This window comes from Rhopalosiphum maidis, chromosome 1 (assembly GCF_003676215.2).
Source record: "Rhopalosiphum maidis isolate BTI-1 chromosome 1, ASM367621v3, whole genome shotgun sequence".
Classification (NCBI taxonomy): Eukaryota; Metazoa; Arthropoda; class Insecta; order Hemiptera; family Aphididae; genus Rhopalosiphum; species Rhopalosiphum maidis.
Genome location: NC_040877.1, coordinates 74,773,981 through 74,793,524, shown reverse-complemented (window position 1 = coordinate 74,793,524; position 19,544 = coordinate 74,773,981). Strand labels below are relative to the sequence as shown.

General features: G+C 26.4%; 1 protein-coding gene across 3 annotated transcripts in view; it reads left to right on the top strand.

The window, feature by feature from the left end:
- Positions 1-18,595, top strand: part of LOC113560910 (neuropeptides capa receptor-like) — a 106,897-nt gene extending 88,302 nt beyond the window's left edge. For 2 of the 3 annotated variants that reach the window (XM_026967036.1, XM_026967035.1), the window contains exons 3-6: positions 12,578-12,668; positions 13,268-13,467; positions 15,068-15,322; positions 17,031-17,710. In XM_026967036.1, the coding sequence (XP_026822837.1) occupies positions 12,578-12,668; positions 13,268-13,467; positions 15,068-15,322; positions 17,031-17,710 (1,226 nt within the window). Of the gene's footprint in view, positions 1-12,577; positions 12,669-13,267; positions 13,468-15,067; positions 15,323-17,030 lie in introns of all 3 variants that reach the window. The other variant, XM_026967034.1, reaches the window with a different exon arrangement.
- Positions 18,596-19,544: the final 949 nt, after the last annotated feature.

The following is a 19,544-nucleotide window of genomic DNA, read 5'->3' as shown; positions in this document are numbered from 1 at the left end:
AAACACATTTTAAACCAAATACAAACCTATTAAACTAATCGATCCAAAACACTTTTGGTAATCAGTTTTAATAGGTATTAATAATAACTTTAAAGTTTAAAGTCCATCGTTAATTGTTTTAAACAGTCCATATTTTCGTAATTAATCTCAATAATCCCATTGGTATTATTTAAATTTTGAAATCCTTTTCCGTAGATGATTAAGAGGTTAGGTCATGTGCTCAAATGAAATGAGATTGTGAATGACAGATTATTAAGCATAAAATATAGTTTGCAGAGCCTCAATGATAATTAACACTTGGGTGTATTTAATTGTATTAGGATTGTCAGTAATGCAAATTTCGTGGTTTCTCAGTAATGGAAATCTTAAGATTAACGTAGTAGTCAAGTTTTAGATTTTAATATAAATTTAGCGTTGATATTATATCACGATTCAGTGACATAGCGACGGAAGGTGTAAGTGGTTGCAACCCTCCCCAAAATATCAAACAAATTTAAAAACTCTAAGTTGTTTGTGAACATAATACGTAAGAAATAACCATTTATGAACCATAAGTCAATTGATGACATATTATGAGGATAATTCCTGGTTAAGCATTTCCTAAAATTAAAATCTTGGCTGTGTTAGACCAGGTATAAATATTTTATGCACAAATAATAGTTATTATTAAGACTGAGAATTCTATTGGTTAGTAGTAAACTAATTGTAGTATACAACTTCACATAACGCAATCAATATTTATTATTCAACTAATACTACATAGGTAAAAAAATAATTGTTTACTATAAGCAATAGTATATAAAAATTAATATTTTCAGTAATAAAATAAATATTGTAAATCGTTCTTTTCATATTACGTGTTTTCTTTTTTATAAATATTTTCTTATTTTTAAATTATTTACAATATAATACATTATATACTAAAATGTTTCACGGTTATATTATTATACTCGTACACAATACACTATTTTCAACCCTAGTTATTAGCATATAATCGCATAGGGTTCAATTGTATATATTATATTAAAATATGACAAGAGTAAATATTAAATTGCCCTTTGATCGAACATCGTATGCGTGAATGAATGAATATACTTACTTATTGTTGAATTCGCACAACTTACTATAAGTTGGTTTAAAAGTACACAGCAACAAACAACACACATAGTATTCAATGAATTAAGTCGAAGTCTACCCGACGGCGTTCATATCTAATGTAATGTCTTAAAGCGGAGTTCACATATTACACAATAGTTTCGAGAATAAATGTCCTATTATATGGAGATGACACAACGTGGGTCACACGTTTATATTAAATTATTTAATAATATACGTGTTTCAAGCGTAATAAGATTTAGTCGAATACTTCTACTTATTCAATAAATTCAATTAGAAATATTGTTTCTATTGAATAGGTATATAGTACATAAATTACATAAATTAAATATTTAAATTTTTCACAACAATTTTAACTTTTCAAAATCAAAATAATTTATTGAGTTGTAACTTATAAATTAATTATGGAATACTTTTTTTAAGATCATTTCGAACTCTGTTTGTCGCTTGGAAATGACGAATTCTTGTTTTTTTTAGAGAAAATATTGTAAATTGCGTGGTCGTCATGATTATATAGTTTAAATAATATATATATTGTGATTCATTAAGAATGTCTACATTTTATTAGTGGAGTAATGAAAGTTGAAAAACTATGTAAAAATAAATAAATTACTGTACATTAACAAATGACTAATTAATGACATAAACAATCATCATTAGTCATCGATTAATTTTGTCGTTGTGCTAACATTTTAATTTTTCATAACAGCATAGTCTTTGTTATTTTATAAAAAATATAAAAAAACAACGAGATGGTCAGATCAAGAAGTTAAAAAAAACATTAATTTATTTTCATTGCATTGATTTTAGTAATGCATGTGAAATTTTCCTTTGAGCTTTTTGTGTCCAGAAAATAAAACTTTATGCGAAAAAATTAATTTATAACGATTACAAAAAATGCTAAAAATGATCTTATCTTGTATGAATGCATGTCCGTAAAAAAATAAAAAAATATTATAAATGGTTTGTTTTATCATATAAAAAAAAGCAAAAGAAAGTAAAATTAAATTATAAGTCTCTTGTGTATAGACTCTTATATTCCAAACGGCATGAAAAAATAAAAATAAATGCTTCTATATTTTTAATATTATCATTATTATCCATGGACAATATATATTAAGAAACATACGATAATTATTAAAGATGATGAAACCAAAACATGTTAAAATGAGTTTGAAGTTGAAGACTGAAAAGTATAAATAAAATGTTTCATATATATATATATATAATATTGGTATCAAAAAAAATTGAATTCCGAAGCAAATATACGCATTATAAATAAATACATAAGCGTCGTAACATCACTTAGCTTTCAACCACAGGTGCGGCTGACGTGATTGACTTGCAGGTCAACGAAAAGCCAAAATGGCTATTATGCGGCGATCAAAACGATTATTAGCCAGCGCACGTACTTATGGCTTTAACCAAAGTGAGTTTAAAAGAAAATATTCCCTTTTTATTCATTTATTAGCGACTCAACTCGATAAGGAATAGTCATCGATCTTATAGTAATGGATATTTGTTCTTAAAAGAAAAACTCTAGTCCAACACCTCTTCCCCTTCTATCACTGCATTCCACATCATAATCTAAGTCTTTTGCTTTGCATAAATAAATTATGAACAATGTTAACTGACATTTTCGTTATTCAAGCGTCACAGTTTTTAAAACTTATAAGAAACTAAATTTAATAATATTCAACTAAAATTATTATTAAAAAAATATGTATTATATTATTTCATTATTTGCGCGTATTTTAATTAGTTTTTAATTTTCAACATTTTAAATTGATTTTTGAAAATTTAAACTTGAATCTTATTCAAACAAAATTCTTTATATGTGAGTTGTAAGGATATTAGGTGCCTTTTCGATTTCTGCTTAATTTTTCCAGTCTCAATTCTTAATTTAAAAATAAAAACTACAAAACCACCGCCAAAAACTTGCAAAATGTATGATAAATTTTCTAAAAACCTATTAGGTTAGGTTTGGCATATGTTTTTTTTTATTAATAACAATATATATATATATATATATTAGTAACATATATTAAAGGTAGTATACAATTTGATATGTTGTATTGCATAAATAATTTTTAAAATTATAAATTTTGTCTGTATATTTATTATGTTAGATGTTTATGGATATGTATAGAGATTTAAAGAATTTTGACCAAATATATATTGGTATAAAATATGAATATAGAATTAAAATTGTAATCATGTTAAAAATAATATAGTACCAACCCAAAAGGTAGTCGAATGTTTAAAATGTATAAATAAAAACAATGCACACTCACATATTATTCAAACCATGAGTATTTTAGGGTGTATAATAAATAATATAACATTGTACAAAGACAATCAATTCTGCTATAAACGTGTCACTTATTTTCAAATATATAATGTATTTTACTATGCATACCTACATGCACGTATTATAATGGAAAAATGTACGCGTAATTGAAATTTATATGAATTCATCGAATGATTACTCGCACAAATATGACATAGGAAGAGGGGCCAAAACATATTGTCTGTTCTATATTTGGCACGATAAAATTTAAACAGACCATATTATGTATAATTGTTTTGGCGTGTCGGCAATTACATCCATTACTATACATCGGAAAATAGAAATATTTTACATTTAGCATCGTCGCTTAACATATAAATTCCACGAGTTATAAAAAAACTAAAACATATCGAATTGTGTTTTACTATAAGCCATATTGCGTTCTTTTTTTTTTACTTAGTCAATGGCCTAACGTATATACAAATGGGTATTATAAAATCATCAACCTTCTTGTCGTCGGTCCATTTTATGATATCAATAGTTAAACTCACTCGGTTTGCTTGTGCTCTAAATCGTTTCCACTCGATCCGCCCCTCTTGATATATCTAACTTTGTAATAAGTGGAGGACTGTGAACGTATCGGAAAGAAATTGAACACAAACAATAGGATTAAACATTAAAAGGACAAAATAATTAAGTAAGTATTCCTAAGTCGTAGGGCTGAGAGCGAAACTAGATTATTATACTATAAATAAATAAAATATACTCAGTACTCACATATTATATATTTACATTTTATTATTTAACTTAAACATTTGAGTGTATTATTAATTATACATATATTATAAAAAAGTGGTTTTCACTTATTTATTGGTATAATTGTTATGACCATATGCATTTTTATATTTCTAAGCTACAGAATATTTTCTTAAGAAATTTAATGCAAACAAATTACATTTTTAACAAGTACAAGTTGCTAGCTTTTTATAGGTGCTTAAGACGTAGCGAGTTGTGTTGAGTGGCACAAGGATACCCACAAAATGTTAGTACAGTGCTCCCGCCGTTTATCTAAACATTTTAGCACTTAAAAACTTATAACTTATTATTCGAAATACGATTTTAACGTATTTTAATAACTATAAATTATTCTGTTTTTCAGAATATTAAATTAAAAATATATGCAATCATAGTTCAAAAAAGTATAAAAATTAAAAAATTCTAACAATAAAAATATATTTTGTTTAAAAATATAATATTATGATTTAAAATGGTATACAAAAACATTATTTCCAAAAACTTCAATGCTTTTTGTAAAATAAGAGTTTGCCTTTAAACAAATCAAATATTTCCTATCGTATAAAACAATAAGTACAACTTGTTGGAAAAAAATAATTGTATCAAAATAAGCGTATTGGTTGTGTTTGATATATATATCAATCAAAAAAATTTAATTTGCATTTTTATTTTCCTTGTAGATTTTATTTTTATAAACAATCTATAAATTGTAATCAATATTTGTGTTTCCGTAAAATATGAGTGATTTATTATTATAAGGACTAAAATAAAAGTTATATAATATTTATATTTTTTACATAAAACATGGGTTTTTTATTCTTGTTTATGGGCAGCGTATCGCGTTTTGATTTTAAAAAAACAATGCGATTTATTATGATTTATCATTAATAATATCACAAAACACAACAATATAAATTATTCAGATACTCGTTGGTCAATTTTATTGAGATAATTTACGCATAATGGGACTAGTGGACTACATATCACATTGCCAAAACCATATTGTTTACATCTCGGAATAAGCTGCAGATAAGCCAAATTGTTTAGGATCCACATACAATATGTGCTTATTATACATTCATATATTTATTTATTGTTTGTGTGTGGAAATAACAATACGGGACAATAAATTAATAATAACCTAAAAACCACTGCTGGTGATGCATTTGGTTACGAGATCAAATACAATTATTTTTGTAAATCTGGCATTAGGTATATAGATAGTATACACGGCCGATTTAACATTTTAATTACTTTTACGATTTGCGATGTTTAATTAGGTACCAACGTTATATTATTACATTTACTCTGTAGGATAAACATAATAGCGTACTTTACTCGTTCATTTATGTTTTCTCCCACAATGTGGTATATCCATTAGTTGTAAACATATGTAAATTTCGTCAAAAGCCGAATCAAGTTGTAATCCTTGATTTTAATTTTAAAAAACAGACGGTAGCGAAAATGACAAAATACCCTAAGCAAATATGGAGAGGGATACATATTAGAATGTATATGGTATATCGTTATCGTCACCGTTTTTTACGCTAAAAAAATCGATATAATTAATAATATCGTATGCCTAAACTTACACATAAGTACAATATGCGTTATACATATAATGTTTTAGTGGTATTGAACAATTTCAAATTTTTAATATGATATTATTTTTATTAAAACATAAATAATAATCGATAAAATAACGTTAGATTATATTTTTTTTGTACTATTAAAACCTTATGATATCACATGTGCAACAAAATGTGTCACATAGAAAATACTACGCCACACTGACACCAGAAAAACTAATGAAAATAAATTACTAGAAATGATAATTATATTGTACACAGATAAAAGCTGATATCTAATTGCTGTATTAGTTCAGGACCTGACGAGATACTAATTTGGCACTCTGATTTTGGCGAGTTTCCAAGAGCAATCCTAACAGTAACAATGAGAGTAACATTGTCAAGCTGTAAATTAGTTTTAAATTGTAACACAAATAGACCCAATTAAATCATTTCCACTTAATTACGCGTATAATTCATTGTACGAATAAAATCGTGTTCGAAACGAATCACCCTAATAAGTGATATTATTATAAACTGTTAGATAAGATGCAAATGTTGACGAGCGATGAAATAAATATATAATAAACCATCTTTATTCCGCCTATGAGTACGAAAATATATATGTATAATACCTCGTCTATATATCAAATTAAATAATCTATTGTAACTATAATAAACTTAATAAATACAGAACAATAAAAAAAATGATAAGTAGAGCTATTGAAAAATAATAATAATATTATACTTGATAAATTGGATCATTAATAAGTACTTAAAATTACTATAAAAACGAACTTTGCGAAGTACTAAAAATCTATACCTATAGAAAATAATTTAAAATAAAGAATTCAATCACCAAAATCCTTTAAAAAAGTTAAAAAAAGCTATACAAATGGGGTTATTTTTAATGTTTTTTTTATTATTTAGGATTATGGTTATTAGTATTTATTGATTAATTTATAAATATTTTATTATACTCGAAGAGATTTATATCAAGACTGCTATATTATTTTTCGAAGATTAAACTTTAAATTAATACATTTTCAATGAATTAATAAATTTAAATAAAATATTAAAATAATATTCATATATGTTTAAACGGAATATTAATATATACTTACCGAATTGTACTGAAATTGTTGGTCAAAAAAGTACATTTTGGATCTCATTTATGTGTTCTATTTAATATTCATTTAAATAATTTTAAGAATTTAAATACTTTCAAAAAATATATAAAAAAATTAAATTTAAATTGTATTTAATTTCAAACACTATACCTATCTCATATATATCACTTATTGTCTATCTATTTTATTTATTGGACTTATACTATTAGATTTTATACGCCATTAGATACTCCATTATATTATTTTTGTATAGTCTAGAATGTCTAGATAACTCTCTTATTAAATTATTTCGTAATTTTATTTTTAATTATCATTTTTTAAGCGTAAAAAATATATTTTACATTTTTTTCCTTTTATGAATTTGCTGTTCCAGGGCAATCTCTGCTTTTTGGGGGTACTACAATATTGTTAATTTATAAATTTATATGTAATATTTTATTTAATATGTAAAAATATGATATTATTGCAAATAAATACATAATAAAAAAATATATAAATTATCTGAACTGCATTAGGCTGTAACGTTGTTTTTTAAGCTTCAAAATACAAATCTTTGACGCTGATCAAGCAATTTAATATACCAATTATATTTTGAAAAATTACATTGTAAATCAACTGAAAGAAAAAAGGAACATTCTAAATACATTTAATCTTCGGGAAGTTGATACGTTTTGTCAAATTTTTATCTACTTAATAAGATTATCTTTAATCTAAAAAGTAGTAAAGGCCAACGTTTTATTTATGTACTCGATTTCAATTTCATTTAAAAGTGTAAAAAGAAAAATATTACGAGCATGTTTTGTATTTAATAATTAGTACACTAAATTTGATTAAAGCTCCTATAAAAGCATTAAAAACATCAAAAAATAAAAATAAAATTACGTACATATTTTCTACGTTAAATGAATCATATTTAGAGCTAATATACTTTCGTTTTGAACTTTTAAAAAAAGCAAATGCCATAAAAATCCGTAGGTAGTTTAATAAATAATAATATTACCAATATGACAAGAATAAATTTTTGCTTTAATAAGTTTTTAATATAATTAATTATTGAATCATTCATAATTCATGTAAATTCTCATTGGACACAATGCAGTTTGTAATATAAAAACTATAAAAGTAATAATAACTTACATTTATAATAATCAAAAACATAAAAATATATTATTATTATTATATAAGGTGGTACCAGAAAAATAAACAGAACATATACGTGTTACATTTGAAATTTCATATGTTCTAACGTTAAACGGTAGTAGCAGTAATAAAGTCATGTGACCACAGATCTTCCCTGTGAACTGTCAGTCCAAAATGGAAGGAAATAAATACCAGAAAATTATTAGTCTTGCGTACTACCATGTAGCTAAATTGCATATTCTAGACGCCGTGTGATCAAAATTATAATAATATTTTCGAATATGCACTGGACGATAAATTAATAAAATACTGTGTTACTATCAATCGAAATACCAAGGAAATGAATTCAGTGTCAAAACCAACGTCTGGACGAAAAAATTGAAAAGTCGTGCTGAAAATGTATACCGACGTACTCAAGTCGGGCGTTATAGATATGAATGTTGTACAATGACATAATAATATATAATAATATAGTTTTGAAATTTAAATCGCTGACATCGCGTGGCATTCAATATACTGTTACGAATTCTATTATGAAATAAACAATACATCATCATCATTGTCGTCATCATCGTAATCATATTATTATGTATATAATATGTTTTGAAGTACAAAGTAATACTTCTATTATATTTGTTTGATTTGTTATTATTTTTCTCGTATTCTATCTCAGGTTTCAGTTGGCACAATATAAAAGTGATGGATGTGTTTTACAAAAATATGTGCGGGCCACTTTATTGCTATTATCTTATGCTAACAATTCGTCTGTACTCAGGTGGTCGGTTTCCCATTTATCATAATCCTTGTTGTACATGATTTGTTCTTATTATAAAACGGATATACGGTGTTGTCTATTATCTAAGTTCAGTATTTGATTGAAGTTAAACGTCAAATTAGGAAAAAAATTATCATACGGTTCAAACATTTATAAACGCAATTCCGATCACTTGTATGTAGAATTATCAGTTAGTGTAATAATGGTTTAGATAAAATATTAAAAAAATTAAACATTAACAATTTTACCATTATAAGTGCCTATTCATTAATAAAAATCGTTAAAATTATAGATTCATATAAAAAATATACTAATTTTTGTATTTAGATATTTGTATAATAAATACCACTAAAATAAATAAACAAACCACATGTAAATTGTAATACAAGAATGACTATTTGTAAATCAAAATTATAAAACTGAAACTAATGATTGCTGTTTAAAAAAAACTTTAAGACCCAAAAATAAATAATTCAAATATCTTTTTTTAATATCCTAAATAACATATAAAAAAAATATTTAAAAAAATTCTAATTTACATCTTACTCCATACTATATTACGATTAAACTGATTAAAAATTTAACAATATATTTATAGTCTAGTCAACGAATTCTAATAAGCACTACAGTCATATACAACATTTAATTATCATTCTTCCCGTATTATGACTATGTACAAATTAAAAAAATTAAAAATATATAATTGTAATGATGAAACTTCATAATTATACAGCTTACGAATAAAATAACTATGGGGTTGAAAAGTTTTAGGAAATCAAATATATAAAGATAGGTATCCAAAATTTCAAACTTCTTGGTTTTAATTTTATAATAGAGCTCACAATAAAATTTAGATATAATTATATAATTATTTTCTTAAATAATTTATTTTCGAAAGCACTACTTTCCGGAAATATAATAAAAAACAGCAACTAACAATGAAAGTTAAAATTAAAAAAAGAGCTATTCTTTTTTATTTAAATATTTCTTTTTTTCTTTTGGCATTTATACGCTTAGAAAATTGAATTCTATACTAAAATATAATATATGAAAAACAATTTTTTTTTTATTTGTCTCCCTGCACAAATCGTATTATAGTATTGTACTATAATTAATGTACTTTTTTCAATTTAGAAATTATTTTGCTTTACATTTTTTAACTAAAAATATTCATTTCCCATTTACGGGTCTATACAATTGTTATATCGTCCACATATTTGTTTAGTTTACGAAAAATGAAAAGTGGAATTGTATTGTGATTAATACTTTTGTTTTTTATTTTAACTAGATAAAATTATAATAATACTTACAATCAAATACTATTTAACACGAATAATCATGTAATTATACTTAAATTTAATATTTTTCGGGGTTAAAATTTAAATTAATTTTTTTTTTTAAATACATTTAGGCACTTACAAGGCTTAATAAACTATACAATTATATATAAGATATTAAATTGATGAATGCATATTGGATTTTTTTTTAACTGAGTAAATTAATATTTTATATAAATTAAAAAAAAATTCAAATAATATACAATAATAAATGTATAGATTAAAAAACAATAATGTATGCATAATATTAATCATTAGCAATACAAATTATTTATTGTATTTTTATAATTATAAATTAACTAAATTTTTAGATATCAATTTAACAATTGACTTAATTAAACTTTAAACTATTCAGTTCTAAGCAGATAATACTAGAATGAGAAAGATTTAAGGAAGAAATATATTAACAATATATTTTTTAATGTTATTTTTAAAGGACTTGATTATGATGATAGTTTGACTACCATAAAATACTATATCTGAACGTAACTAAATATAATAAAACAATTGTATTAGGTATTAATTTTACTCCTCGTCAAATATAAAATATTGTTTCATAAAATTAGTATTTGCTTATTGCAGTGTTTCTCAAACTGTGGTACGCGTATCCCTTAGGGGTACTCAAAATTTTTTAAGGGGTACAAGTCTGGCCAACGTGTATGTAAGTCTTTACATTTTTTTATATATTTTTTAATTTAGTAACTAAAAAGGGGTACCCAAAAACATTTATTGATAAAGTGGGGTACAGTTTTTATAAAAATTTGAGAATCCCTGGCTTAGTGCATAAAAGTAGAACCCTGGTTAAATATCTAATTACGCCATCATTGTTCTAATAGTAATGTATACGCCCACAGTTAAAACTTACTAGTTACTACCTATACAATTCAAGATAGGTATAATATAATATCTGCAGCAGAAGTGTAATGATGGATATACTAATTAACGGTAGTTCACCAGTTGCAGTCCACCCGTTAACACTTACTCAACTGATCAATGAAGGCTCACGGGAATATATTAAATTAACACGAACGTCTCATTATCTTCTTCTGTATTTTATATGATATCAACCAAGCGTGTAGTGTCTTTAAATTTGTAAATAATAATAAATTATAGCATTCAAAAACTTTCTTTTTTTCGCTCGGTTAGGTACGCATACAAATGGTTTGAATTTATCTTTATACATAGTAATTGTATACAATATTGTCTCAAAATCATAATATAAATACATAATAAAGTAGAAAAATTATTTGTTTGATGGATCGATGAATCTATACCTAATTTGTGATGGTTATATAAAACATAACTTATAAGTAAATAAAAAGGTGTTTCGAATTAAACTTTTTAACATTTTAAATTTCGTCAAAAATGTTTTTAAAAAGAAAAGTCAACAACTTGCGAAACCAACAGTTACACTCAGGATTTAATAAAACGGTAGCTTAAACTTATTACTCGTATAATATATTTTCTGAACGTTCACACACTCCATTGAAACTAAATATATACTATGAATAACCATGGCAAAGTTAGCAGCACCACCTTAACAGACACAATATATGGAATATTAATATATAACTATTGTTGAACATATTTCGACTTTATTTTTAACGGGAAAATTTTTATTACTTTTACGCTGCCAACTATAATCCAACAGCACAACTATCAATGACCTTTTTCTTGAGTAAAAAATGTTGAAATCGTTATGTTAGACACTTTTATTCCACTAAGATTTTGTTGGACTTTATTCATGATGTGGTCAAACAGTATCGAGTTTAACATTTTTACTGAGGTAAAATTTTACTAACAAAGCTGTGTTGTTGGCGGTACAAACCTAAAAAAAATTGTACTGGCGAAAATAAAGTCCAACAAAATCTCGGAGTAACTATGTCCAATAAAGCGAACTTACCATTTTTATTCGGAAAAAATACCGCATGCATGCGTATTATTACGAGTATAAATATACGTAATCACAATAAACGTTTTAATAATAACTGGACACATTTTAATAAAAAATGATAAATTGTATAATTTATTAGTTGAATCCTATTGTCGTTTATATAATTATTTATCGTAATAAATTATTAAAACGATTCGTTGTTGTCCATTATTTTTTAACAAATTAAGGAGTGCATTTTTTTCTTATATATTTATTTACCTACGTTATTTTGTATTAATGTCTTTTATCGGTAATTTAACAGACTTCGTTCGAATTATTTGTTCACCCACCCGCATCGGCGATGATGAATATGCTATCGTCATAACTTAAACATTTTTAATAATAAATTAAAATAATCTAAATATTTTCAAGAGTATAAGTTCTAAAACAAAAATAAAATGATATGCTATCAAAATCACAGCTGTAATAACAGCTACTAACTTTATATTGTGGCCAATATTTTACTAAAAATTATGATTGATTTTTGTTTCAGGACTGCCTAATGATCTCAGCGTATACTGGCAACAGTATCCATGGCCGTTGGGTGAAGTTCTCTGTAAATTTCGTGCTTTAGTTTCAGAAATGTAAGTATATAAACGATGTGATCAAAAAAAGTCTATGCTTGACCAATGTTTAAATAATTATAAGTATGGATTTTACATTGATTAAAATTTCAAAAGTCAATACCTAAGTGGGTCGGTACAGTATAATAATGCATTTAAATATACATTTTAGTTGACAAAAATAAAGCTAACCAAAATTAATCATAAATAGAATGATTGAATTTTCAATTGTGAAGTATGATTAATATAACTATTTTTTTCCATACAGTCAAACTTTGTTCATTTTAATTTCAACAAAACATACGTATTATCATTCTTTTGTGATTGTATCGTTTTGTAATTCCTTTCTGTATTAACATATTTAACAAATATAAAATATATTTATTGAAAATTATCAATTTATCATCGGTTAACCACCAAAGAGTCTTTATACCCGACATTACACGTGATGTATGATATAATAGTGTCATATAATTTCCAATCGTTTAATAATCTACAACGTAATAATAATATATATTTTCATTCGACATACCCGCCCAAACACATATAATAATGAATGTAAAACGGTACATTATGACTTATGATTCATCTAATACCTATTATTATTATAACCTGTACAGGACTTCATACACGTCGGTGTTAACCATCGTGGCATTTTCGATGGAAAGGTATTTGGCTATCTGTCATCCCCTCCATTCATACGCCATGTCCGGGTTGAAGAGAGCTGTCCGAATAATCGCAGTTGTGTGGGTGATTTCGTTTTTTGCCGCACTGCCGTTCGCCATGTTCACTACGGTAGACTATGTGGATTATCCACCTGGTAATAAACCGATTTTAATACTTAAAAAACCACCACGAAAAATGTTTAATGTATAATAATATACATAATAATATCATCTTAATAAGCTACACCATCTATCTCAGTTTTATTGTTAATTGACACAATTTCAATTGCATGGAGTTGTCTTTAGATTTAAAATATGCTGTGTTATTAATTTTTTTATTAGCACTTTATCTATTAACTTTATCTTAAATCTGAGAACACTAGTCAATTCCGCATAAAATTTTAAACAAAACATTATTGCTAACTTCAATTTGACCAAAATATAAGCAATATATTATGGTGGTGCTGCTTCGTTGCTTCTTAGACGATGATATTTTATTTTGAACTAGTATAATTAAGATAATCTGAGTGGGAAATACCTATCCACAATCCACTAATCAGACAACAGTTATTATTATTTATTTATTTTTATTATTATTAATATTATTATTTAGACTAATTAGACTAATTAGACTCATCTAATGTTTAATTTCTTATAACTAGGATACTGATTTTATAACATATTATACTAATTATACTAAAGAATACAGATATAAACAGTAATTTATCTATAAGAAAAACTCCAACATTCAATTGACGTCTTTATTCAAGTTAATTTAAAAACAATAAATAAAAATATTGTTCGACAACAATTTTGAGATATGAAATAAAAAATATATTCTCCTGTAATCTAAGATGACTATACATGCTGTTTTATACATAATTGTCTTTTATTTTAACTTTTTGTCCTGTTATTCTTCTTTTGGGATGCTTATTTTTTTTCGATTCAAATTATTCTATATTAATTCTTATTAATATGTGTATAAATATATATATATATATATATATATACATTACATTAAGAAATATACATATTTTATTTTTATTTTGGTATAAAAAATGTATTGATAAAATTATTATGTTACCAAATAAATAGTAACTACGATAATCAATATGGGTGAAAAATGAAAATACGTAGGTTATATATAGCTTCATATCGAGCGGCGATCGTTATTCAATCGGAAATTCGATTAATAAAAATAAATGTGACTGGAAACATTTATTTTTATATTTTTATTTCATTAGTATTGTTAACAATTGTTAATAGGGGCCCTTGCCCCTTGCTGCCGATTTGTAATTTATATCGATAATAAAAAAAAAATCGTTAACGTAATATATAAGGTACTAAATAAAGTACTAAAACGTCTAAAACATTAAATTAAAATTAAAATTAATCTCTTTAAAAAAAAGTGTGTATTTACTCCCAATTTGAAGTTTAATTTTTATTTTTAATAGATACCGACGAATTGATCAAAAAAAAAAACAATCCCCTTACATTATTGAGTTCCTTATCACTCTTCATATTACTATTCACTAACATATTGTTGTATACTATAGCATTATCGTATTTTGTGTTAAAATTTTGTTGTTAACAGTTTTGTTATTATTATTTAAACAAAACATGAAATCCCTTTATACGAATTATGAGTACAGATGGCAATGTTCCGTGTATAAACAATCGCATTGCTTGTACGAGACTTCGTCGAGAATGTTATAATAATTAATAAGCCAAATAACATATTATATATTATTCAAGGGTCAGGAGATCCATTGTACGAGAGCGCGTTCTGCGCGATGCTGGATAAGAACGTGCCGACAGGAGTGCCTGTTTACGAGTTGAGCTCACTGCTGTTTTTCCTTGTACCGATGATGATCATTATTGTGCTTTATGTGCTCATTGGGCTCCAAATCAGACAGAGTTCTAGACACTCGCTGGGAAAGCAAATGCAGGGGAACGTTCACGGGGAAACCAAACAAATTCAATCAAAAAAGTCAATAGTCAGGATGCTAGGTAACTATATTATTTTAAATAAACCATTACATTGATAGTATCAATGCAGTCATTATATAATATATTTCCATATATTATTACCAATTTATTTTCAAACATTTGTAAGAAACAAAAAAAAAAAATCAATAATTATATTTACTTCATGAATACAGGTTAAGGTAATACATATTAAGTATTATCCATAATATATAATAATATTACATAAATATTTTGATAAATTAAAATTAAATTTTACTCGTTAATTGTAATAACAATTACATGATATACACGCGTCTTTTGCAATTATTTATTAATTTTTCAAACATAAAAGATAATTAGATTACATACATGTTTGATCCGACCAGAAATTCGAGGTTTGTCAACAACAATTATACACGAGATTTTTATAAAATATACCATTGAACTACATTTTTATAATGATTATATAACTCATTTAAAAAATTTAAATTAATGTAAGCTATCCTATAGTAATTTTACCAAACTCTATAATGTAATAATTGGTTGAAAATACATTAAGTTTTGATTGTCAATTTATTAAACGATATTTTCATATGGAGGAAATTAGAGAATTTTTAAAAATCGATATAATTCGAAAAGTAATTACAATTCGAAACTAAATAAGTTAAACGATGACATATTTTTTAATGACAACTTGTTTATATAATATATATATATATATTGTAATTACCAAATAAAAACGTTCAATTCTACAAAACTATAAATAATACAGAGTGACATTTTAACGTAATGTACTTTCCTGAGTCTATAGTTGTGGATTTTCAATAAATAAAATGAAAACGATTTGTAACTCCCACGTTTGTCGTATTTTTTATGCCTATTGTTATCTAATGAAAATAACGATAATATCATGGATGTAGTAACATGATAAATTATAATTACTACCCCGATAATTTTTAAGGTATTAAAATAATTGTGGATAAATACCTATTCTGTTATAAATAGCAATTATAAAATTGTATTTAAAATAAAATATTGCAGGGAGACATAGGCATAGTATAACTGATACCCGTCTTGAATAAATCATAAAACAAAATTTAAAACGTATTATATTATTGGGAAGAATGGGTTATTTTTAATTATTCCAATAAAAATAAACAGTAATTAACTAATAATGATGCATTTCATTAAAGCCTATCTGCCAATAATAATATTTTAAGAGCTGTAATAATACGACGTACTTCTAAGAAATTTATTATTTACTATAAATCAAAAAAGTTGGTACCTACATATAGGTACACGACTATTCAACAGCTACATTAACCAATGTATTATCATGCCGAATAGTACTATGAGCGCCCCAAATTCTATACTAAATTCCGGTGTTCGAACACCCAATCAGAAATAGCACCAGAAATTGTAAATAATTCGGTTGCAAGTGACCCGCTTAAAATGCTTTTATCGTAGTTGGTCAATTGTAAAATAACATAGAGTATAGTAGTTGCACTTTTGTCAATTATTATGAACCCCAACACAGTGACATTAATTAAAATACAGGAGACTCTAGGGGATACAACTATCAAACCTTGATATCGTTATGCCAAACATAAAAAATTCAGAACAAAATTTTGTCAGCAGAAAACTTAGTCTAATCGAGTACCGGTGAGATTAGGTATATTATACACAATATATAAATAATAAAATAGTAATTCAATACCTGATAAATTATAATGTATAACGCGGTTTGCAGCTGCTGTGGTCATCGCATTTTTCCTGTGCTGGGCGCCGTTCCACGCGCAGCGGTTGCTCTACCTGTACGCGAAGGACTCGCCGTACTATACGCAGGCCAACGAATTGCTATACACGATCGCCGGTTGCTTCTATTACTTCTCGTCGACGGTCAACCCAATACTGTACAATCTGATGTCGATGAAGTACAGGAGGGCATTCCGGGAGACGCTGTGCGGGTACTCGGGTGACCGACGGAACCGCATGTCCCGGGAACTGCAGTCGAGCTTCCGGGACACGACCGTGCCGCTGAACACGACGATTAGCACCGCCGAGTGCAGCCGCAAATCAGTAGTGCACCGGTCCACAAGGAACCTGCAGCAGACCGAACCACCGTATAACCAGCAGCACCAGCAGCAGCATCATCATCATTATGCGGCTGCACCGTCGTCCGACGATTGCAGTGTCGGCCGCCCGCCCGCGACGGCCTCCGACGTGCTGGTGATGATCTCACCGGTAAACGGCAATGCGCAGTGCTACAAAACGTTGCTCAGGGTGACCGTGCAGGGCTCAGACAACAAGCCCACCGCCACCGCCGCCACTGCGCAACACGGCAACTGCAACAGCAAACTGCAGCTGCAGGGCTGCAGCGAAACACAAACCGAAAACCCGCATTGCGCCGAAGTGGAGACTTGCATTTAACGCGGATTTGCAGGCAGAACCAGACGGAAATCGTAATAGAATATTGTGCGTGTACATATGATAAGTGCGTGTTGCGCGCGTTACTCTTCTCGTCGTCGAAAACCTTTTATACAGGCCAAATAAAAATTTTAAATTGAAATTTTAAATTATACTCGTATATTATAGAATCACATTTTCAAATATTTATATATTTTATGCCATTTATAAGGAGTGTCTTGTGATAGCGCGATACTAACATCTGTTTTTTGAATCAGAACCGCAATTTTTACCATAAACTTTTAAATAAATTATTTTCTTTTTAAAACGTTGATATACATTAATCAAAATTTGAACTAGTAGTTTCTGAATTATTAAATTTTATGTACTAAGGTTAAAAAATCATAGATTTAAAAATATAAAGGCTGTTTATATTTTATGTTAATCCGCTAGGAGACTCACTTCACTCGTCAATTCCCCTTCAATTCTTTTTTTTTAGAACTGATAATTTTTAATTCTATTATACAAAATCTAAATGAAAATAATGCAAACATCATAAACATGATTAACATTTTAAATATAATACACACATTTACTGTAATGACTCATCAAATGTAATATTTTTACTATTAATTAAGTACCTTGCGTCTTTTATATCGTGAAAATTCAACGTATAGCAATTTACTATGTGTCTATGTGTAAATATCGTAAGAATATAAAAATAACTCTAATATTGATTTCCTTTGACGAAACATTTTTATATAGTAGAAAAATTATTATTTTAATTAAGAAACTGCTCATTCAAATTTCGATCATGCATCAAAGCTTAAAAACAAACATGTACTTCACAATTAACAAAAAAAAAAATGCTAATATTCATTTGAAAAAAAAGAAATTCTTATCATCATATGACACTCTGAATGATATTAAAACATATCCTAGTATCTGGAAATATGATTTTTAAGTATTCTAAAAAATTCCAATTTTTAGAATATTTAATAATAAGTTTTTAAAAGAGTAAGTATGCTTAGTACATCACACTATATCTACTGATAGATTCTTTTATCGAATAATACTCATTTTTTTGAAAAAATAATAGACTTTTTTTTAAAAAAATCAACCAATATAGTCTATCATCGTAACAATATATAACCAAAATTACAAATATTTCATTATATTAAACCCATGGTTAGTAGTTTTGGCAGTAATCCTCTGAAAAAAAATAACCCTTAGTCTGGAAAGTTAGCAATAAAAAAAAAATTGAAATAATAACAATTTTAAGTAACTGTAAAAATATCGCCACTGATGCGCATTAAACTTCAATCGCATCAAGTACCAACCTATCTATGCGTGGGTATAGCGTGTATGTAAAAATATAAAAAATTATAATATTATGTTAAATATACGATTATTGCAATATTTATTGATTTCGATTTTGCTATATACACCGCTCTTTTTTACATTAGATACACAATAATTAAATGTACTTCAAGCCACACTTCGACATTTCAGCGATGTTTATGTATAATGTATAATATAGTATATCATTATTATTATTATTATTATTATTATTTATCGTTATACACTTATACGTAATAACTCGATAACATTCCATCCATAGTTATATATTAAACTGATTTTGTAGACAATTTATTCATGCGTATATCAACTCCATCTATATATAATATTCTCATACTTAATTAATTTCTCATAAACCTAATTGTTCAATTGATCAATTCTGACCAAATAAAAAATATTTAAGTACATGTGAAATTACAATTTTTCATTAAACCACTCCATTGAAAAACAAATGCATTAATGCATTATATTTTTAATATCATAATAATTATCTACTTTA